The 24,185-nt window shown below is 46.6% G+C and overlaps 1 protein-coding gene across 11 annotated transcripts in view; it reads right to left on the bottom strand.

Annotated features, from left to right (window-relative positions):
* The window catches only part of LOC125914000 (immunoglobulin lambda-1 light chain-like), a 243,178-nt gene that overhangs the window by 83,525 nt on the left and 135,468 nt on the right, over positions 1-24,185 (bottom strand). For 7 of the 11 annotated variants that reach the window (XM_049619107.1, XM_049619104.1, XM_049619103.1 and 4 more), the window contains exon 3: positions 10,273-10,439. In XM_049619107.1, coding sequence (XP_049475064.1) covers positions 10,273-10,439 — 167 coding nt within the window. Of the gene's footprint in view, positions 1-10,272; positions 10,569-10,925; positions 10,999-24,185 lie in introns of those variants that run through there. The other 4 variants (XM_049619099.1, XM_049619097.1, XM_049619096.1 and 1 more) reach the window with 3 other exon arrangements.

Below are 24,185 nucleotides of genomic sequence, written 5' to 3'. Positions count from 1 at the left end.
GGCCCATCTGAGGTTTTACGGCCCACATCTCTGGGGAGGTGGGTGGTCATGGGTGTGGCTCTGGGCCTTGCAGGAGGTGACACAGGACTCGGGGACTGCCTCTTGCTAGTGCTGTCAGCTGGTACACCAAATAGGGCCATGGTGTTCCAAGGACAGAGACAGGAGAACACACACTCAACAAACATTTATTCAGACCCACTTCGGTCTGGCCGACTTTCCATCCTGGGAAATCTCTATGAAGAAGACACAGTTTCTTTCCCAGAATTTCCATGCTGTGGGAGGGGCGGCGTAGTGGACACACTTGTTTTGGTGACACAGCAGACGTCTCTACTGCCTTCTACCTACGTCTTGTGTTCTACATTCATTTGAAAGCCAAACCATTGCTATTCCCATGTCCCTCTGGGCCAGGATGGACCCTGTTGCTCAGCACTGGCCAATGGATATGTCATTCAGCTGGGGATCTGTTTGGGGACTTTCGCTGTCACGAAGTAAGGAAAGAGACCAGATTTGTGGAGTGCCTTTCCTCTTGAGCACGGGTGTGATAGCTGGAGCTGCAGCAGGCACCTGTCTATTGTCAGCAAGAAAGAAAAGCAAAGCTCCGTAGCTGGGCTGTTGGGACAAAAAATGAACATAGTTGGGAATTCTTGGAATTGGTGAGTGTCTGGAGAAGAGCCATCTGACTCCAGACTTTGTTGGGAGGGGATTTGTCTGATCCTGCCTCTGATTATCATGCGTATGTTTTACATGAAAATGTTATTGACCAGTAGGGAAATGATTACCACCAATCAGTGAATTAATAAAATAATGGCAAGGAGAAAACCATTCAGTAGTAGTCCATTAAAATGGAGATCAGAAGAAATGACAGGGAGGTGCTGTGTGGAGAGAGATTCGAATGGTCCTCTCTCCAGAGGTGACCTTGGAGCTGCTGTCAGGATGGGAAGAAGGAGCATGTGGCGGGCGTGTGTTTGGGGACAACGGGGTCAGTCCCTGCGGGGAACATTCCTATTTGTCTGAGGGCGAAGGAGGTGTGAGAATCTAAGGTGTCTGTGATTTAAAACTCATTCAGTTTCAAGGTAATATTTTCTTATAAGTTAAAATTTTCAGGGCTTGAGTGATGTGTTGCCAGAATTTATTTTGCTGTTTGTTTCTCTTTTTGGTGACTCACAGGAGTGATTCCTATGTGACTTCCTGAGCAAACTGAAGGGGAAGCAACAGCCTTTTTGTAGCTTCCAGTCACTGAGGCTTAACTGCTGGGTCATCTCCTTAGCATATGACAGTGACCACATTGCAGTGGCTGCACCTTTCATCTCCCTTCAGTTTCTGACTCCTGTGCCAGGTGCGTGTATTTAGCATGACATCAAATTCCTGTGATGCTGCAATGCATCCCTTAATATTATAGATTTATGCACATGTACGTATAGGAATATCATGAACGTGTGAGTAAATATATACTAAAGTATCTCTGCTGTCTCTTTGTATGTAGGTGTGTGTGTTTATATACATATATGTTTTTTTCTAGAGGTTCCGAACCCTGAATCGGATACTAGATTGTACTTGATGGGATCCTTGGTTGGGCAGGAGACACAATGGTCCATTTTATCACCAGTGATGAGGTGGGGGTGGTTGCCACAATAAGCAGCAGAATCAAATTAGTAATCAGAATTATTTGACCGAGTTCATTGATGTCGGCCAGTTGATCATGGTGTTCCTAGAACTGAAATAGATGAGCAGCCTACCAATTTTCATTTCATCTGTATAAACAGAAAGCTTCATTTGGCAAACACTTTAGCTTGATACTGAGCCTTATACAGACGGTATGCTCTTTATTACCCATGACCTGAGTTGCCTGAATGGACTGGGTGTTATCTGACCAGTCATGCCATGACTTGGGCATTCTCAAGAGCTGTCCATCTCTTCCATTAACTGGAAGAGGCTAATAGGAGATCAGGCTTCACTAGGTCCTCAAGTCACAGGTGAGTTGCATGAGAAAATGGCCCCAGTACCCATGACCCCAACCTTGCTGCATTATCTTTTCTCTATTGCCTACAACTATGGTCTTGTGGGGCCATATTATGAGTGGTGACATAGAGAAAAACACTTAGGGCTGGTTCACAGAGGTTTCTTTATGATGTGTGGCCACCCCGATAGTTAACAGTGTTAGTACTACAGCCCCAGACAGGGACTTGCTTTCTTTGCCTGCCATTCTCTGCCCAGATGATTCTCCATGGAGTCACGGAATGCTTAAGCAACTGTTGTCATATTCCACATGCAGCTTTTTCCCAAGGCACTCATTTCACATCAAATGAAGCGGTGCAACACGCTCGTCCCCATGAATTCACTGATCAGGCCATGTTCTTCAACATTCTGAAGCATCCGGCTCGAATGAACAGACTAGCAGCCTCTTGAAGACTCAGTTGCTCTGGCAGCCACATGGCAACCCCTTCCAGGACACGTTCTTTGCTCTAAACACATGTGCACTATGTGGCACTGTTTCTCCCATAGCTGGCATTCATGCGTCCAGGAATCAGGGACTGTAATTGGGAGCATTTCCCCACTGATAAACCTGGAGACCTGCTGCCAAGCTACTGCTCCCTGTTCCCATGACCCTACACTCACTGCCCTAGAGGTCTTGGTGCTAAAGGAGAAATGCTTCCATCCAGAGACACAGCACTGATTCTTCAACTGAGAGCTGAGACTTCCCCTTGTCACCTCGAGCTTGTCATGTGTCTATGGATGTCTCTCTGTGTGTCCTTCCAACCTGGTCTTCCATCCCCAGCAAATACCCTAGCCAGGAAAACCTGACAGCCTCATCCTGCCTCCTGCACATGCACTCCTCACCTACAGGGTGCAGAGCCTGCCTGGGAGGTTGGGTTGGGAGAGAGGTCTGGGCATCTCAGATCTGGAGACCTGGGCCAGACCTACTGAATTCTTTGTCCACACTCCTCCTGAGGCTGAAGGAGAGTGTGACATAGATGGGGAAGTAGTTTGTGTCTCACTTCCCCCTCTGCCTGTGTCACTGTGAGCATCACCACTGCTGTCTCTTGACTGACAGTAATAGCTTCATCTTCAGGCTGGACCCTGCACAGATCAGGTGAAGAAAGAAATATTGCCATATAAGAGAATGAGAGGGGGCTTCAAAGTTTACTGACTTCTCAAGCCAACTCTGTCATAATTATGTTGTCTTCAGTTGTTGGGGAAAATATGTAATAAACATCTTAATGTATAAGTGAAGTTGAAAAAATATTATCATAAAAATTGCTGTGTTGCGGGCACTGTGAAAGGGAAGAACAGAATATTCCAGTCCCCTCTCCCTTTCTTGAGGGACATAAGTGGAGGCACAGGTGAGGGTGCAGGTGGGAGGAACTTCCAGGAAGGAGGAGGAGCTGTGTCTGACAGCTCAGGGAAGGGAAGGGGAAATGTGTGATCACAGGGAGGTCCAGTGTTTGTGGACAAAGTGCTTTAGGTCTGTTAAAGTGTGCTGGGGTATGTGTTGGTGGTGGGCAAAGTGCCTCTACCTGTATTAGAGGAATAGGTGATGTCTCCATGAGCAGGACCCAACACACATACACCCTGAAGAATGTGTACTTGAGAGTGAAGGATGACACTGTAGGCCAATGACAAATAACCTGAAGGTCTCAGGTCCGGGTTGCTAACCCCCCTTGTCTGTTAAAAGCCGTAATGGCCAGACTCTCCCATCTGCAGGTGGCTTTGGCAGGTGATCTCTGTTGCCCCCCTGGTGGCCACTCCACACTGGCTGCTGGAGGTGCTGGGGCCTCCCTTGTAAAGTGGAGATTCTTAACCTACAGCTCAGATGCTGAGTCTTGCTCCATGGACTGCTGCCCCAGGGAGGAATGACTTTTCTATGCATGGCTCCTGCCTGCCTCATGTCCTGGCATGAGGTGCCCAGATTATTCATGAAAACACGAACAGGCTCATTTTGTGGAAGAGGGCACAGGTTTCACTGAGGCATCCCTGTACCTGTCTCTAAGGTGGTGGGAGGTCATGCATGTGGTGTCACAGCTTAGCACTGTGGGACACAGGCTTCAGGGAATCATTATTATTGGTGCCAAGTATGGATTCAAGCCTGATGTGTGTGGGGCGAAAGGTGACTGGGGACTAATGCCCCAAAGACAGAGACAGGACAGCGTCCACAGAGCAGACATTTATTCAGACCCATATTATTCTGGCACACATTACATCCTGGGAATTTTGCATGAACAAAACACACAGTTCCTTCTGAAGCAGTTATTCTGGAGCTGCTCTAGAGATGTACAGAAAGAAGAAACAAGCAGTGAGATGTGTATGGGAAGAGCCCAGTAGTGTCCTTGGGGAAAGGTATAAAGGATCTGAAAGAACAGGAAAAACCTGAGGGACCTGGGATTCCAACCCAGTTCAGGGCCTGTGTGGACTTTTCTCCTAAGGTGAGCATTCTGGGCACAGAAAGTGTGGTCAGGTGTGGTAAGAGGAAGTTTCTAGGTAATAAGTCAGGATCTCTTGGGGTACCTGGGTGGCTCAGTCAGTTAGGCCTGACTTCAGCTCATGTCATGATCTCACAGTCCGTGAGTTCGAGGCCAGCGTCAGGCTCTGTGCTGACAGCTCAGAGCCTGGAGCCTGCTTCGGATTCTGTGTCTCCCTCTTTCTCTCTGCCCCTCCCCTGCTCATGCTCATGCTCTGTCTCAAAAATAAATTTAAAAAACATAAAAAAAAAAAGTCAGGATCTCTTGGCAGCTGCTGGGCACTGGAGGGGCCTCCAGGAGGAAACTGCTGGGGCGGGCACAAGTTTGACATGGGTGGGTTCAGACCAGCCCTGGGTTCTCCTTAAGTCACCTGGGGGCTGAGGCCATTCACAGGAGTGGTTACTAGTCCTTTCCTCCCCCCAACCCCTTATCAACTGTAGCCACAGGGACTAAGGTGCTTCATGTGTATATGTTCCTGGCCCCCTGTCTGAGGTCCCATGTGGATGACCTGTCACTGCTTTCCCCAACACCCACAGACTGGATGGCACGAGCAGGGACATGAGCGAGGGGTGCGCCTGACAGGGAGGGGAGGCCAGGAGAGGACCACCGATCCCCAGTCCCTGGAGAGACAGAGAGAAGAGTGGAGGCTGGCAGGTGCAAGGCAGCAATAGTCACCTGCACCAGGTGAGGAAGGCCACCCAGGCTGAGAGGGGATGAGGGTCGACCTCAGCCAGAATGTTCTGGGTCCTGAAGAAGACAGCTTGGTCCTCTCAGTCTGTCAGGCATCTGTGGGGGACGCTGTTGCAGTTGGCCATGGGACTGGGGAACCTAAGGACCTCCCTAAGGTGCTAGCGATTTCTTTGTCCTGTTGATGAGAAATCCTATGGTGAGAATCTCCAGATTATAATCGTCTAGAGTGACCTTTTCAGGATCCTTTAACCTGAAAAATTCCTGGAAATATTATTTTAGTCTTAGGAATTCCCACAAAAAATTGTCTTTCTAGTTTTCCAGGTCCATAAGCAAGTCGCAGATGGAATAATGCAAGTATACTTACCATGCTTTTCTAGGACACAATGATTCTCTGTCCTGTGTCTCCCCATCCCCACGGAGGTATCGCTGTGATTTAGAAAGGAGTGGGAATAGGGGAAGCTTCTGTTTTTCCTTCTTTAAAATTTTTTTAAGTTTATTTATTTTGAGAGAGGGAGAGAGAGAGAACGAGCAGGGGAGGGGCAGAGAGACAGGGAGAGAGAAACCCATGCAGGGTCCCCACCATCAGCGTGGAGCCCCATGCATGGTTTGAACTCACAAACTGCAAGATCATGACATTAGCCAAAATCAAGAGTCAGACGCTTAACGGGCTGAGTCACCCAGGTGCCCCTGCTCTTCCTTCTTAATAAATTCATCATCTGTCATTTTGACTTCATGCAATTGCTCTAAAAGTCAATTTCAAAACCACAAGCCAAAGAATCTTGAAGAGAAATTCAGTGCATGATACAACTTTATTGACGTCTTGGAAAAGATCTTTATCCTGGAATGACAGGTGATGTCCAATTGCAGATGTGGACCCTGCAGGGTCAGCACAGGGGTGGTGTCAGGCCATGTGGGTCCCACCTGAGCTAAGGGTTAGACCTGCCTGGTGCAGGTGATGGGATTTGGGGCAGTGGGAGGACAGTGGGGCCAGGAGAGAGTCCCCACGTGGGACCTAAGTGGGTATCTGCATTTCTTCCACAGTTTCTGTAAAACCTAAGGAGGGAAGAGCCTGGGGCAGCAGAGGCCTGGTTCCCTCTTCACAAAGCCTCAGACAGTCCTTCAGGATGTGGGGACACCTCATCCAGGAAATCAGAGGCACAGCCCCTGGGGCCCATCCAGGCTGGCTGTACCCAAGGGAAGAGGAATTTCCGCAGGACTGTGCTGTCTGAGACAACTGTGTCCTCTCTTTTGTGACATGTGATTACATCTGGGGCCCATGTAATGTATGATGACACCCTAAAGCCTCATTATATAGTATAATATGTCAGTACAGTCCCCACAAGTCAGTATAGTTTGGTATGATATACAGATACTGAGGACAGAGAACCTGCTGGAGTCTCCCACTGTGCAGGGGCTGGGCCAGGACCAGGGAAGGCTCCTGACCCTAAGGCCTGACCTACACCTGCCCAGAGAGCCAATGCGAGTAAATGCCAGGCCAGGGATGGCAGGTTTGTGTCTCACTTTCTCATTTATCTGTGTCACAACGAATTACTACCAGTTGTCCCCTGTCATGGGAAATGGCACAGAATGGTCAGCCTTGTCCTGGCACAGGGTTTGTCTGATTCTCAGGGTGGCCATGTCCCCAAGTAGGATCCTCAGAATTAGTCAGGGATTCCTAAGGGTCCTTCACTGTCTTTATATATATCTTGCTTGGGGTCCTGGCTTGGCTTCTGCTGGTTCCAAGATGCAGATTCATGCATGAGCTTATCTAGAGAGCAGGGGGTCCTGGATCTGGCCAGGGCTACTGACATGGGCAGGGTCTGACTCGGGTTGTAAGAGGCACAGAGCCTGTATGAGAAGAGAGGAGAGGGGGCTGAAGGAAGTAAGGTCCATTCCCTCTAAGGTTTTCTGAGCTGACTCAGAGTTTGGGGCAGACCCAGCTCCGGTCCTATGGAGGCCAAGTGTGTGGGCTGAGGCTGGGACAATACCTGTTCAGAGAGTGAAGAGAAGGAGAGGGGTCTAGGCCATGAAGAAGATGTCCCAGAGCTGTGCCTCCTGAGACTCCACAGATGGGGCAGGGTCCCCCAGCCCTGTTATTCTACAAAGGCATTGCCTGCCTAGGTCTAAAATCAGACGAGCCTGCTCTGGCCACCCGAGGAGGCAGCTGAGGTTGTCAGAAGACAGAGAATCCAGAGGAACAGAGAGGAGGGTTCTTACCCCAAGCCCACACCCTAAGCCCCACAACCTGCTCTCCTAGGCCAAAGGAAATCCTATACAACTTCGGGAGCTCCATGGAGGGCTCTGCCATGGCTGTGACCTGCAGTGGTCACCACTAGCTCAGCTTCTGCTGGCCTCTGAGCCCTCTCTTCTCTGCCCAGCATCAGTTCAGAAGGGGGATCTCCTCCCATGGGGCAGGGAGGCCTGCAGTTTATAGGACCATGGAGTGACCCAGGCGAGGCTGAGATTCCGTATTCTGCAGACTCTTGGTGCCAGACCCCCTTCTGTCCATTCCTCGGTGTCTGTGGAAGCTGGGTCCTGGGGTCGGGACCACATGGAGCTGAGTGCAGGGCACACCTGGGGAGGAGCCTGGGAGCAGGGACAAGTCCTGACTGCTACACTGACTGAGCTCCAGACTGAGTACTGTTCATCCTCCCAACCTGAAGATCACTCATGGTGAATATTTTACAAGGAGCTGACAGGTGCCTATACTCAGCCCCCTGGCCCACACATTATGATGTTTCTCATTCCCAGGAGCCTGAGAGGCAGGGATAGTTCAGGTCCCCATTGTGTGGATGACATCATGATCCTCCATATGGGCGCCTCTGTGCCATCCCAGAGAGCAGCATGTCAGAACTCCGGTAATTTCTCCCTTGTGTCTTGTACACGGAATGTGTATAGACTAAGACCTGTTTTCTCCTCTTGCGTGTGGTTTTCTGGACCCCAGACTCTGTTGCGGACAGCCTCTGACTAGCGCTTGGCATAGAACTGGGCACATAGTGGGGGCTCAACACTGCTGGAGGAATGAGCCAACATCAACCATAACCTCTGAGTCTAAACATGAGCATCATGGTTATAGTCATGTGCCTTACTTCCCCCTCACAGACACATGAGGTAATAAGTCATGTGACTAGTTAACTAACAAGCTAACTAATCATGTAGCAGAAGCAATGATTGTTAGTGAATAGGAGAATAGGCTGAATCAGACATGATGTGCTCACTGAGGAGAGAGGGGAGGAGAAAGCATGTGGGGTCCAGGTGATGGGTCAGGACACGGTCTCTAAGCACACACAGAGGTGGGCTCCTTCCCTGCTGGAGGGGCTGGAGGAAGGCTGGGTGGGGCTGACCCTGCTCCTGCCTGAATGGAGCTGCAGACTTTCCCTGGGCACGTGGAAGTGACTAGCAGGAGGAGGCCCCGGGTCTGAGTGCCTGTCTGGTCCCAAAGAACGTTCTGCAGTGTCCAGTGGGAGTTATCTGCATGCACAGTGTATATTCAGTCAGCGTGTCAGGGCCTGATTTCTGGCACCATCTTCCCTCACAGGACTGAACTAAGTATGAGGAGGAGTATTAATTAGATCCTAGTCTTGGTGTAAAGAGTGTTGCAACGGGGAGTATGCAGGGTCCTGAGGGAATATTCAGCACAGGACTGTCACTCAGTCCTTGGGCCCGGCTGGACACCCTGAGGAAGTACTTTGAATCCAGAGGGAAGCATGATTTGCTGGTAACAGCTAAGCATGGATACCCCAGCATCTTGTGCAGCGAGCGATGGGGGGCAGGAAACCAGGTGGAGTATGTATGGGGTGGCAGAAAGGGGTTTATTAGAAGGCATGAAGATCTTTGATGGCTTGAGGCCCGGGCTCCTTCAGGGCTCCAGAGCTGGGGGTTATGACAGCGTTAGACTTGCTCTGAAGCCTAGACATGTTCAGAGAGGTCAGGCTGCCAGAGTTGGAGCCTGGGGTCTCCCGAAGTGTGATTCCTGACTCCACCCTTGGCCATGTGGGGCTGTGCCAGGAACTGTTAGTAGCAGGAGACACAATTACATCCCCAGTGTCCCTGCTACCTGCTACCTCAGGGAGATGGTGACTGTCTGGGTGACCCCAGATACTTGGGGAGGCTGAGTTAGGACAGATTGGTTCCAGCCCTGACGGGAGGGAGCAAATGGACAAGCAGGGATGCAGGGCCCCATCCCCACAGGCCCTGGATGGGAGAGAGCAGGACATCTGCGCCTCACACTGTGCCTCCCTGTGGGCCTCTCACCCGTGCTGGGAGCAGCGGGGGAGCAGGAGTGAGGCCACGCAGAGTGTGGTCCTGGGAGGATCAGCACCACAGACCCCCTGGGAGCTGTTCCGCATGCAGATGCCTGAGCCCCACCCTGACCTGCTGCAGCTGCAGCTGCATCTGGTGAAGCGCCCCTAGGCCGCCCCCTTGGGGGACAGGGTGCTCACCCAGTTTCACAGGCTCTGCTGTAAACCACCATGGAAAATTTCACCTCCTCTGCTGGTCTCCCCATGTCCTTTCTGGCCACCTGGGTCTTGGGGCTTAACCGTCCTGCCTTGGTCAACGAGCTTGACTCAGATTCTAGACCCTGTAGGGATGTGGGAAACATAGGTAAGACTAGTCTTTTTCACCAGCCCCATGGGATGATCGAGTTCCCAGTAGCATATTGACTGCACTGCTCTGGTGGTGGAGAATGCACCATGGCCCCTCCTGCCTCATCCTGGGAGTGAGTCGTCAGGTAAAGAGGGGGCACTGGATGGGATGATCCTTGATGATTATCAAGGGGGGAGAGTTTCTACTACACAACTGGGGTGAGAATGTATGGATTCAGGAGATCCCCTAATTTTCCCTGGGTCTGTGATCACAGTCACTCAGGCTCTCTGTCCGCAGTTAACACCCAGGCCCAGACAAGCAGGGAAGCCTAGTTCTGTCAGCCTTAAATCCACTCCTGATTCTCCCTGTGCAGAGATGCCTGGAGAGCTAGGTAGGACCAGTACTTGAGGACCTTAGATCTAGGGATCTGGACCGGACCTGCTCACGGTCCACAGACATCCTGGGCCTGGAGGAGATGTAACACAGACTGGAAATGAGTTTGTGTCTCACTTCCCCATCTTCCTGTGTCACTGTGAACATCACTACTGCTGTCCCACACCTGACAGTAATAGTCAGCCTCGTCCTCAGCCTGGGCCCCGCTGATGGTCAGGGTGGCCGTGTTCCCCGAGTTGGTGCCTGAGAATCGGTCGGGGATTCCTGAGGGCCGGTTGCTATCATTATAGATAATCAGCACAGGGGTTTGGCCTGACTTCTGCTGGTACCATTGAACACTTTTACTTTCAATGTTGTTTCCTCCACAGGTGATCCTGGCTGTCTGTCCCAGGCTCACCGACACTGAGGGGGGCTGAGTCAGCACATAGGATGCTACGGAACCTGCAAGAGAGAAAAGGAGAGGTGGGTTTCTAGCTTCGGTTTCATTCTGAGGACACTCCCACCTGCCTGGCTGATCTCCAGGGATTCTCTGCCCCACCCCCCCCCCCCACTTTCTCAGCCCTTTGGACCCATGGACCTGGCTGGCAGATGGAGTTTTTAAACAAAAGAGGCCACCATCATTATTCTCTGGGTAGAGACAGCCACTCAGGACTCACACAGAGTGAGTGAGCACAGTGGGAAGATTTCACCCCTCCAGACTTTTCGTTAGCATCCTACCCCCCACAGGCAGCCCTCTTCTGAATTCAGGCTCGTCTCAGAACCTTGCTGCTAGGGTGGGTATGAACCAGGGCTCAGCACCTGTGCAGTAAGTGAGGAGGCTGAGGATGAGAGGAGTCCAGGCCATGGTGGAGGTGCCCTGATTCTGCTCCCGAGGTCCTGAGGCTGGGTAGGGTTCCTCCCCAGCCTGACTTATCCCCTTGCTGGAGACACCTGCTGTTCATGCAAATCAGCTGTGGCTCGGGGGCTGCTGCTGAGGGGCTGTGTGGTTTCAGAGAGAGGCTCAGTCCCAAGAGACAAGGAGAGGACAGGGGAAACCCCTTGGAGACCCACCCTTAGCCCAGGGTACTGTGCTTCTTCACTCTCTGGTCTCATGGTTGAATCTGACTTTTCAACACCGTGTTCTGTCCTGTCTTTGCTCTTGGGAGACCCTAGGAGGGAGACAGATCTGAGAGACACTGAATCAGAATTTACAGCCGTGTTAAAGGTGATACAGCAGAAAACCTACACCTTTTCCCTCAGGTGTCAGGTCATGGTGACTAACGCCGCCTGCATCTTAGAATCCCTGATGCCGGGCTCCCCTCTTGTCCAAGCGGCTTTGCCTGGTGATCTCTGTTGTCCCTTTTTGGCCACCCCACACTGGTTGTGGAGGTGGAGGGAAGTCCTTTGTCCAGGTGAAGATTCAGAACCCACTGCTCAGATCCTGATTCCCTGATCCATGGACTGCTGACCCCAGGGGAGGACTTGCTCTTCTCTTTGTGGATACTTCCAGCCTCAAGACCAGGCAGGTGGGGATCAGGTTCTCCATGAAAATAGGAATAGGATCAATTGAGGAGAAGATGGGGCCCCTTGAGGACTCATAGCACGTATCTCTAGGGGGGTGGGTGGTCATATGTGGGGTTACAGTACTTGGCACCTGGGGGACCCAGGACTCAGGGACTGCCTCTTCCTGGTGCAGGCAGGTGGTGCAGCAAAATAGGGTGGTGGTGGCTCCAGCTCCAAGGACAGAGCCACGAGAACTTTCTCCAACAAACATTCACTCAGACCCACGTTGGTCTAGTGGACATTTCATCCTGGAAGTCAGTGTGAAGAAAGCCTAGTCCCTGCCTCAGAGTTTCCATGTTATAGGTGGGGCAGCATAATGGACACACTTGTTTTGGTGATACAGCAGACAGTCTCTACCACCTTCTACCTGTATCATGACTTCTATATTCATTCAATAGCCAGACCATTGCTATTCTGAGGTCCCTCAGAGGACTGACCCTGTGGCCTAGCACTTGCCCATAGAAGTGTCAGTGTCTGGAATACTTTCCCGAGACATGTCCTCTCATGAAGGAAAGAAACAGACTGGGTTTATGGAGTGCCTTTCCTCTTGAACATAGAGGATATGATAGCTGGAGCTGCAGCAGCCATCCTGATGTCTGTCGTCAACAAGAATGAAAAGCAAGGCCTCCATAGTAGTGATGGTGGAAAAGGAGTGAGAAGATTTGGAACCTCATGGAATTGGTGAATACCTGGAGAGACACCATCTGATCCAGAACTTATTATCAGAGGAGAAAATAGTCTCCTGTTTGTTCCTGTGTCTGATCATCATGTGTATGTTTTTCATTATTACAAATCAATTGCCACAAGTCAATCAGTCAAATGATGATTGGGGGAAAAGTTCAGTAGTAGGTAGTGTGCAGACGGAGATCTGACAAAATGACAGGCAGATAAAGTGTGGTTGGAAGTGGTTGGAAGAGGCCTCTCTGGGGAGGTGACATTGGAGCTGCTGTCAGGATGGGAAGAAGGAACAGGTACCAGGCGTGTGTTTGGAGACAGCAGAGTTAGGGTCTGCAGGGCAGATTTCTGTTAGTCTGAGGGTGAAGGGGCAGTGAGAACCTAAGGTGACTAGGAATCTGAACTAGTTCAATTTCAAGGTGATATTTTCTCCTAAGTTAAAAATTTCAGGGCTGCAGTGATATGTTTTCAGAATTTATTTTGCCATTTGTTTCCACTTTTACTGAACCGCAGGTGTGATTCCTGTGTGAATTTCCCAGAAAACTGGAGGCGAAGCATCAGCCTTTTTGTAGCTGACGTTGAGGCTTATCTGCTGGGTCACCTTGTTGACATATGACAGTGACCACATTGCAATGGCTGCATGTTTCATCCTCCTTCAGCTTCTGACTCCTGTGCCAGGTATGTGTTTCAGTATGATACCAAATTTCTGTTACACATCCTTTAATATTATATATTTATGCATGTACACATATATGAATATACTTAGGAATATGTGTATGTATATATATTTATATATTTCTGCTGTTTGTATGTTTATATATGTATATATATTTATATATCTCATCTGTATGTGTATATATATATATATATATGTATAAAGTGTGTTTCATATCTATCTATCTATCTATCTATCTATATCCACTTTATGACAAATGACAAGTGAGTATGTTACCATAATGAACATTAGGGCCAAATTAGTAATCAGGATCATTGACAAAGATCATTGGTGTGAGATGCTCCTGAGCAAAAGAACTTCAGCCCCGGGTCTAGGTCTTTCTGGAAGTGGAGAAGGAGAGGCTGAGGGCGAGTGCTCGGGGTGTCTCTAGACATGTCCATCCCAGAGGAGTCAGCCTCCAGGAACACCGGTGGACAGTGAGGGCATTGGCATTTCCCAAGGGAAGCATTAATAGTGTCAGGACATCCATCAGTGTGCTGGGTGACATTGTGTGTCTGACCCTCTCAGAACATGGTTCCTATGGCCTGAGGAGATAGGATGCATCATCCCAATTTTCTTCTGATGAGTGAACCTTGGACACCTGCTGACTCCCAGGTCTGGTGTCCCTGTGAGGCTCCACCTGGGCAGCTCCAGCCTCCGTCCTGCTCCTCCTGATGCAGCTCTGCTGCCCCCTGCTGGTGGAGGAGACTCAGACCGGGAGCTTCCCTCCTGCGGGTCAGGTCACCCCACAGTACTTGTCAACTTCTCAGGCAGCTGCCACCTCTTGCCAGCCCAGCCCAGCACAATCAGGCTACTTACAAAATGCATGGAGGCAGGGCAGTACAATTCCTGTACTGTGTTCCAGCATTGAAATGCCCTGGACTGGCCTATTGTTACAAAAGAGAGCGCAGGGTAAACTGGAATGCATTTACAGAGGGTCATGGTCTAGGAAACCTATGTGATATCTTATAGCCACCCCTTTTTCTGTCCATTTAGGTATCCAGACTGATGTTTCCACATTACAGTTAGTGCAGTTGGGACATGGTGTGAATAGGTGTTGCTCCTAGTATTAATGTTCACGTGTGCACCAACATTTATTATTATTATTATTATTATTATTACAATCTCTACCATTCCTGTATTTATTACAACCCACACCTCTGGGAGTTTTGGTGGGAGGACATCTACACTAGCATAGTTGGTGGCTTGGATGAATTTGGAATTCTACTAATTCAGACCTGGACATACAATTTCACATCATACACATTACATTTTTGCTATGTGGGGGCGTGGCCTGGGTCCTGCTGGCTCTTGTATACATTATTGCATGCTCCTCTCTCTCCGAGCAGGTGGGAGTGACAGGATTCTCATGGTCACTCTAATGGGGATAGGTGAGTGTTATAGGGGACCATAAGGTCTGCTGATTCAGGAGATTTGGCAGCTAATTCTCAGGGGTCTCACCCCAGCTCATCCCTTGGGCTGAGCTCAGGATCAGAGCCATGTGCAGGGTCCAGTGGGGACTGAGCCTGTGGGCAGGCCTGACAGACAGCATCTGGGCAGAGAGTGAAGAAGGAGAGCAGGAGGGTCCAAGTCAGGTGGGGACCCCAGAGCTCTGTCTCCTGAGTCCGTAGCTGAGCCTGACCACATCAAGCCTCACTCATAACCCGAGTGGTCCCTGTGAAAATGCTCCTTCTCAGGCTGGTGTAGAGCATCTCTGTGCTTCTGGATGGGCTCCATGAATCTGGTTCATGTGGAGCTGTGCTCACCTCTAGGCTCTCCTAGAGGAGCTTGGGTCACTCTGTGTTTGAAAAGTTTTAAAGCCTGGAGGAAGAGAAGGGGAACTTGAGGGCATTTCTGTAGCTGTTCTCATGAATAATGTACTGTGATCATTTGTTTCCATGTTTTTATGGTAAAATAAACATGATAAAATTTCCCATCCCAACTGTCCTTCAGTGTTCAATTCACATTCCCAGTTTGTCTTTCTGTTCCCTGTGAATTTTTTATGTTCCACATTGTGCAGCAGAATTCATTGGGAACTTATCCCAGGCTTGTGCTTAGATTTTAGTGTCTTTTATTTACTATATGTTTTTTATATGCAGCCTATACTTGGGTGATACCATTAATCTCAATTTGACAATCTCTGTCTTTTAATTGTGGTGTTTACACCATTTTAAAATTTTTAATTTATTTTCTTAATTTCCATTCAAGTTAGTTATCATATAGTGCAACAATGATTTCAGAGGTAGATTCCTTAATGCCTCTTGCCCATTTAGCCCATCGCCCCTCCCACAATCCCTCCAGGATTTAAGAGTCTCTTATGTTTTGTCCCCCTCTGTTTTTTTATTAATTTTTGCTTCCCTTCCCTTATGTTCATCTGTTTTGTATCTTAAGTCCTCATATGAGTGAATTCATATGATATTTGTCTCTCTATGGCTGACTAATTTCGCTTGGCATTATACCTTTTAGCTCCATCCAGTAGTTGCAAATGGTAAGATTTCATTCTTTTTGATTGCTGAGTAATACTCCATTGTATATAGATACCACATCTTCATTCTCCATTCATCCATTGATGGAAATTTGGGCTTTTTCCATTCTTTGGCTATTGTTGATAGAGCTGCTATAAGCATTGGGGTGCACGTGCCCCTTCAAAACAGCACACCTGTATCCCTTGGATAAATACCTAGTAGTGCAATTGCTGGATTGTAGGTATTTCTATTTTTAATTTTTTAAAGAACCTCCATACTGTTTTCCAGAGTGGCTGCACAAGTTTGTATTCCTACCAGAAGTGCAAAAGAGATCCTCTTTCTTCACATCCTCACCAACATCTGTTGTTGCCTGAGTTGTTAATGTTAGCCATTCTGACAGGTGTGAGGTGGTATCTCATTGTGGTTTTGATTTGTATTTCCCTGATGATGAGTGACGTTGAGAATTTTTTCATGTGTCAGTTGGCCATCTGGATGTCTTCTTTGCAGAAGTGTCTATTCATGTATTTTTCCCATTTCTTCACTGTATTGTTTGATTTTTGGGTGTTGAGTTTGATAAGTTCTCTATAGAGTTTGTATACTAACCCTTTGTCTGATATGTCATTTGCAAATATTTTCTACTATTCTGTCAGTTGCCTTTTAGTTTTGCTGATTGTTTCCTTCACTGTGCAGAAGTTTTATTTTGTTGAGGTCCCAATAGTTCATTTTTGCTTTTGTTTCCCTTGCCTCTGGAGACGTGTTGAGTAAGAAGTTGCTGCGGCCAAAGTCAAAGAGGTTTTTGCCTGCTTTCTCTTCTAGGATTTTGATGGCTTCCTCTCTTACATTGAGGTCTTTCATCCATTTTGAGTTTATTTTTGTGTATGCTGTAAGAAAATGGTCCAGGTTCATTCTTCTGCATGCCGCTGTCCATTTTTCCCAGCACCACTTGCTGAAGAGACTGTCTTTATTCCATTGGATATTCTTTCCTGCTTTGTCAAAGATTAGTTGGCCATACATTTGTGGGTCCATTTCTGGGTTTTCTATTCTGTTCCATTGATCTGAGTGTCTGACAGTACCATACTGTCTTGATTACAGCTTTGTAATACAGCTTGAAGTCCAGGATTGTGATGCCTTCTGCTTTTTTTTTTCAAGACTGCTTTAGCTATTCGAGGTCTTTTCTGGTTCCATACAAATTTTAGGATTGTTGTTCTAGCTCTGTGAAGAATGGTGGTGTTATTTTGACAGGTATTGCATTGAATATGTAGATTGCTTTGGGTAGTATTGACATTTTAACAATATTTGTTCTTCCTATCCAGGAGCATGGAATATTTTCCCATTTTTTGGTGTCTTCTTCAATTTCTTTCATAAGCTTTCTATGGTTTTCAGTGTATAGATTTTTCACCTCTGTTAGATTTATTCCTGGTATGTTATGGTTTTTGGTGCAATTGTAAATGGGATTGATTCCTTGATTTTTCTTTCTGTCACTTCATTATTGGTGTATAGGAATGCAACCAATTTCTGTTGCTTTGATTTTATATCCTGCCACTTTGCTGAATTCATGGATCAGTTCTAGCAGTTTTTTGGTGTAATCTTTTGGGTTTTCCATATAAAGTATCATGTCATCTGTGAAGAGTGAATATTTGACCTCCTCCTGGCCAATTTGGATGCCTTTTGTTTCTTTGTGTTGTCTGATTGCTGAGGCTAAGACTTCCAATACTATGTTGAATAACAATGGCGAGAGTGGACATCCCTATCTTGTTCCTGACCTTAGGGGGAAAGCTCTCAGTTTTTCCCCATTGAGGATGATATTAGCATTGGGTCGTTCTTATATGGTTTTTATGATCTTGAGGTATGATCCTTCTGTCCCTACTTTCTTGAGGGTTTTTGTCAAGAAAGTATGCTGTAATTTGTCAAATGCTTCTTGTGCATCTATTGAGAGGATCATGTGGTTCTTGTCCTTTCTTTTATTGATGTGATGAATTACATGATTGTTTTGCAAATATTGAACCAGCCCTACATCCCAGGTATAAATCCCATTTGGTCGTGGTGAATATTTTTTTTAATGTATTGTTGAATCTGATTGGCTAATATCTTGTTGAGGATTTTTGCATCCATGTTCATCAGGGAAATTGGTCTATAGTTCTCCTTTTTAGGGGGTTCTTTGGTTTTAGAATCAAGATAATACTGGCTTCATAGAAAGAGTTTGGAAGTTTTCCTTCCATTTCTATTTCTTTGGAACAGCTTCAAGAGAATAGGTGTTAACTCTTCCTTAAATGTTTGGTAGAATTTCCCTGGAAAGCCATCTGGCCCTGAACTCTTGTGCTTTGGGAGATTTTTGACTACTAGTTTGATTTCTTTACTGATTATGGGTCTATTCAAATTTTCTATTTCTTCCTGTTTCAGTTTTGGTAGTTTATATGTTTCTAGGAATTTGTCCATTTCTTCCAGATTTCCCATTTTATTGGCATATAATTGCTCATAATATTCTCTTATTGTTGTTTGTATTTCTGCTGTGTTGCTTGTGATCTCTCCTCTTTCATTCTTGATTTTATTTACTTGAGTCCTTTCCTTTTTCTTTTTGATCAAACTGGCTAGTGGTTTATAAATTTTGTTAATTCTTTCAAAGAACCAGCCTCTGGTTTCATTGATGTGTTCTACTGTTTTTTTTTTTTTCTTTTAGTTTTGATAGCATTGATTTCTGCTCTAATCTTTGTTATTTCCTGTCTTCTGCTGGTTTTGAGTTTTATTTGCTGTTCTTTTTCCAGCTCTTAAGGTGTAAGGTTAGTTTGTCTATCTGAAACCTTTCTTCCTTCTTTAGGAAGGCCTGGATTGCTATGTACTTCCCTCTTATGACTGCCTTTGCTGCATCCCAGAGGTTTTGGTCAGTGTGTTATCATTTTCATTTGCTTCCATGTACTTTTTAATTTCCTCTTTAACTTCTTGCTAGCCCATTCATTCTTTAGTAGGATGTTCTCTTGTCTCCAAGTATTTGTTATCTTTCCAAATTTTTTCTTGTGGTTGACTTCTATTTTCACAGCGTTGTGGTCTGAAAATCTGCATGGCATGATCTCAATCTTTTTGCATTTGTTGACGGCTGATTTGTGTCCCAGTATGTGAGCTATTCTGGAGAACATTCCATGTGCACTGGAGAAGAATATATATTCCGCTGCTTTACAATGAAATGTTCTGAATATATCTGTTAAGTCCATCTGGTCCAGTGTGTCATTCAAAGCTATTGTTTCCTTGTTGATTTTCTGTTTAGATGATCTGTCCATTGCTGTAAGTGGGGTGTCAAAGTCCCCTGCTGTTATGGCATTATTATCAATGAGTTTCTTTATGTTTGTGATTGATTTATATATATGGATGCTTGCACATTTGGAGCATAAATGTTTACAATTGTTAGATCTTCTTGGTGGATAGACCCCTCAATTATGATATAATATCCTTCTTCATCTCCTGTTCTAGTCTTTATTTTAAAGTCTTGACTGTCTGATATAAGTATGGCTACTCTGGCTTTCTTTTCTTGGCCATTAGTGTGATAGATGGTTCTCCATCCCCTTACTTTCAATCTGAAGGTGTCTTTAGGTCTAAAGTGGGTCTCTTGTAAACAGCATATAGATGGATCTTGTTTTCTTACCCATTCTGTTACCCTATGTCTTTTGATTAGAGCATTTAGTCCATTGATGTTTAGGGTGAGTACTGAAAGATATGAATTTATTGCCGTTATGTTCTTGTGGAGTTGGAGTTTCTGGTGGTGTTCTCTGGTCCTTTCTAGTCTTTGTTGCTTTTGGTCTTTTTTTTTTTTTTTCATTTTGTCTTTTCTCCTCTCAGAGAGTCCCCCTTCAAATTTCTTGCAGGGCTGGTTTAGTGGTTATGATCTCCTCTAATTTTTGCTTGTCTGGGAAACTTTTAACCTCTCCTTCTATTTTGAATGACAACCTTGCTGGATAAAGAATTCTTGGCTGCATTTTTTTTTTTCCAATTCAGCACATTGAATACATCCTTCCACTCCTTTCTGTTCTGCCAAGTTTCTGCTGCAAACCTGATCTGCCTTCCCTTGTAGGTTAAGGACTTTTTTTTCCCTTGCTCCTTTCATGATTCTTTCCTTGCCTGAGTATTTTGTAAATTTGACTATGATATGCCTTATTAATGGTTGGTTTTTGTTGAATCTAATGTGAGTCCTCTGTGCTTCCTGGATTTTGATGTCCGTGTCCTTCCCCAGGTTGGGGAAGTTTTCTGCTATGATTTGCTCACATAACCCTTCTACCCCTTTTTCTCTCTCTTCATCTTCTGGGACTCTTGTGATTCTGATGTTGTCCCTTTATAATGAGTCACTGATTTCTCTTATTCTTGAATCGTGCTCTTTTGCTTTAGTCTCCCTGTTTTTTTCTGATTCATTATTCTCCATAAGTTTGTCTTCTATATTGCTGATTCACTGCTCTGCCTCATCAATCCTTGCCACCATGACATCCATTCGAGATTGCAGCTCAGTTATAGCATTTTTTTTTTTATTTCATCCTGACTAGCTTTTACTTTTCTTATCTCCACAGAAAAGGATTCTATTTTCGACCCCAGCTAGTATTCTTATTATCATGATTCTAAATTCTGGGTCAGACATCTTGCTTGTATATGTGTTGGTGAAATCCCTGGCTGCCATTTCTTTGTGCTCTTTCTTTTGGGGTGAAGTCCTTCATTTCATCATTTTGAAGGAAGAAAAGGAATTAATGAGTTAAAAAAATTAAAAAATTAAAAACAACACACACACACACACACACAAATCAAATAAATGATGCTAGATCCTAGGTGTGTTTTGATCTGGTTATTGAAAGGAGCTTGCTAGATTACAGAAAAAAAAGGGTGGGGGGAGGAACAAAAAGAAAAACAAGAAAAAAAAGGAAAACGTTTGAAAATTTGAGAAAATCAATACAATGAAATAAAATAAAATGAAATGGTGGAAGTAAAACAGAATTTGAAAAAGTTACAAAAGTGTAAAAAATATAGTAGAAAAAACAAAGAAAAATATTTTTAATAAAAATGGAAATAAAAATAAATGTTTTCCCTTTCTGAATTCAAGAAAAAGAAAAGAAACAAAAAAGAAAAAAAAGAAAATTGAATAGATGGGCCAGTGAACAGACTGAAATATGATTGAAATTACATCGTTTTCCCCTAGAAGTGAAACTATGAAGCACTTTATAGTCTGTAAACAAGCAGGCGGAGAGATCTGTGATGTTCCTGAAGAGTGAGGTTGGCCCAGTTGGGCAGGGTTTAGTGTAATGGTTCCATTCTCCACTAGATGGCACTGGTTAACTTACTGGGGTGGATTGTTGTGGCGTTTGTAGGTGTGTATGCGCATGCACGGGAGGGGTGAAAATGGTGTTACCCAGCTACCAGTCTCTGACATCAGAACTCTTTGCTCTCCCTGGCCAGCAATAGTGCACTTGTCCTTTGTTTCCGGCTTCTGACCACTCCCTGCTTTTACACTGTCTGTGACCAAGCCATCAGGTTGCCTCCCTCCTGAGTTTTATCAGGCGGCACCTCCCTCCTGAGTTTTATCTCAGATGTGGCTGTGTTTCCTGACCCCTCACTTCTGAGGGACTGCGGCTTTGACCCGTTCTGGCCATCTGGGGGAGGGTCTCACTGAGCAATGGCCAGGTGCCAGCCACACCTGGGAATGTTTGTGGGACTGTGCTGCTGCTGATGCCCAGAGACTGCTGCTGGGTGCCAGCCTGCCCCAGAAAAAGTTTACGCAATTGTGTAGCAACAGCGTTTCAGGGATTATGAAGAATCACAACACACATCTGGCACCAGGCTTCACCCTTAATGACCTTGTTCCAGCACCAGTGAATGTGGTTGTTCTCTGGGGTCTTCTGGGACCAGGTGGCTGCACAGCCTCTACCAAATATCCTTCTAGTAGTGGAACTGCTTTTCCCCTTGTGGCCCAAGAACCTCCTGGACCCCACTCTCTTCCTGGGGATTTGTCCTTCCCACCAGAGCACCACCAGGTATTGAGCTGCAGAGTTTCAGACTCTGTGCTCCTCCTGTTTATAGAGACTTAATGGTATTTAAACCCTCTCCTGTCTCCTTTCTCCCTTTTTAGTTCAGTCCCTGTGGCTCTTTCCACTTTTCCACTTTCTCTCCAGTTGCTTTGGGGGGGGGGTTCTTTTCTCCCTCATCTCCGTCCTCTCTCTGCAAGCAAAAACAGCTCCCTGCCCTCCACAGCTTCTCTCTCCCTCAGTTCACCTCTCCACACCATGTACCTGCTGAATTCAGGTTGTGCAGATTGTTGTCTTAATCCTCAAATAAGTTTTCTAGGTGTGTAGGATGGTTTAGTGTTGATCTGGCTATATTTCATGGACACGAGATGCAAAAGAAACTTCCATGCTGTTCCACCATCTTGGGTCCTCCCCCTAGGACTCTATTTAGACTTCATTTTTAAGGGTTATTTTCTGTAGGTGAAGAATTGTTTTTCTCTTTCTTTCAGTAATTTAGACATGTTAATCCATTGTCTCTCACAGGCATTTCCACCAATGCAAAATCCACTAGAATCCTCCTCTTTGTTCCCCTGAGAGCAGTGTCTTTTCCTCTGGCTGCTTCTACCACTGTCTCCTTTTCACTGCAAAGAACATTTGATATTTATAGGGCTGTTCCTTTTTTCTTCTTATTTCTTGTGGCTGTGGTTTGTTGAGATTTTTAGACCTGTCCCTCTTGAGTTTCATCACATTTAGAAGATTTTGGCCAATAACTTTCGAATATTTTTCCATTTCTGCACCTCCACTTTCTCTCCCTTTCTGACACAATCACATCTTATTCCCTTGCTAAAGGTGCCTAATAGCTTGGTGGTTCTCTGTTCAGTTTGAAAACTTTTTCCTCTTTTTCATTTCGCACTTTCCACACTGTGTCTTCAGATTCCCTCATGAATGCTTCCTCTGGAAAACGTGCTACAGTGTCCTACCCAGGAGGGGCTGGGCCAGGACCAGGGAGGACACCTAATCCTAAGGCCTGACCAGCAGCTTCTCAGAGATGTGGGGAGAATGGGAGCCAGGCCATGGGAGCAGCATTTATGTACCACTGTCCATCATTCTCTGTCACTTGATTCATTGCCAGGTACTCTCACTGCTGTGGTAAGTGGCACAGCAATGGCCAACCTTGTCCTGGCCCTCTTTTCTGTTCATGCTCAGGGAGACCATGTCCTTAAATTCCATCCTCAGATTTGGACTCAGATGGTTGCTTATATCTGTATGTATAACCAGCTCGGGGTCCTGGCTTGGCTTCTCCTGGCACTAAGAGGTATGTTCATGAGCTTATCTCCAGAGGAGCTGGGAGCAGGTGCTCCCCAGGGCCTCCCCAGGACCATTGACCTGGAGGGAGGCTGTCTCAGGTCAGGGGTGGCACAGAGCCAGTAAGAGAGGAGAGGAGAGGGGTCTGGAAGAAGAAAGGAAAGCTGAGTCAGAGATTACTATCCTAGCACTGAGGGGAGAGAGCAATGTGGACACAGGTGAGGGCAGGGCCCTGACCCCATGGACCCTGGGTGGGAGAGAACAGGGCATCTGTGCCACATACTGTGCCTCCTTATGGGCTTTTCACCTGTGCAGGAGCAGCAGGGGAGCAGGAGTGAAGCCACGCAGAGTGAACCTGGCACTAGGAGCACTGCAGGCTCACCTGGGAGCTGTTCCACATGCAGATACCTGGGCCCCACCCCAACCTGCTGCACCTGCAGCTACATCTTGTGGAGACGCCCCCTTCCCACCCCATCAGGGGACTGTGTGCTCCCTGAGCTTCACAAGCTGAAGTCTAGGCCACTGTGGAAAATCTCACTTCCTCTGCTTATCTCCTATTTGGCCACCTGGGACATGGGGTTTAACTCTCCTGCTCTGGTCAAGTGAACTTGATTTAGATTCTAGACCCTGTAGTGATGGGGAGAAAATGGGTTAAGAATGGACTCTTTCACCAGTCACGTGGAGTGTGTGCTGTGGATGGGGTGAGACCCCAGGGAGTATGGGGTGCATGGCTCTGGAAGCAGAAAGTGTGCCTTGTCTGTTTTTGTCTCCTCATGGGGGTGAATCATGTGCAAGAGAGGACGGCACTGGTTGGGGCATTTCATGGTGACTACACGGGGGAGCTGGGTGTCTACTACACCATTGGCGCAAGCACTGGTGTGTATGGATGCAGGAGATCCCCTAATACTCCCTGGGTCTGTATTACAGTCATAAATGCACCACAATCCAATTCAGCAGGTCTGATAATGGACCAACTTTCTAGAATGAGGTCTAGTCCTACCAACGGGCAGCGATGATGACTAGCTCAGGTATTTGCTGTGGGAAGGGGATGTGGGGTGGGTGGTGGGGTAGTCAAAGAAATGGGCAGGGTAGAAATAACATGTGTTTCTTCCTAATGTTGTAGGAATGTGTTTGGATGTATATTAATCATAAGTTTCTGTTTAGTTCTCCTGCTACATCCAATTTATCTTCTAACATCAGATGTGTTAACAACTGTTAACTTTATTTCTCACTATTGAAGTTATAGGATGTCAAAACATCTGGGACAAAAATAAATATCCCTAACAGAGAAAAATGTATTTTGTATGCTCTTGGGGGGTAGGACTGAGCATGTTTATAATTGTTCACTGGGTGGTTTCATCATATTTGGTGGAAGCATTGCTGTCAA

The sequence above is a fragment of the Panthera uncia genome (genome assembly GCF_023721935.1).
Source record: "Panthera uncia isolate 11264 chromosome D3 unlocalized genomic scaffold, Puncia_PCG_1.0 HiC_scaffold_8, whole genome shotgun sequence".
NCBI classification, from domain to species: domain Eukaryota; kingdom Metazoa; phylum Chordata; class Mammalia; order Carnivora; family Felidae; genus Panthera; species Panthera uncia.
This window is presented reverse-complemented; position numbering and strand designations above follow the sequence as displayed.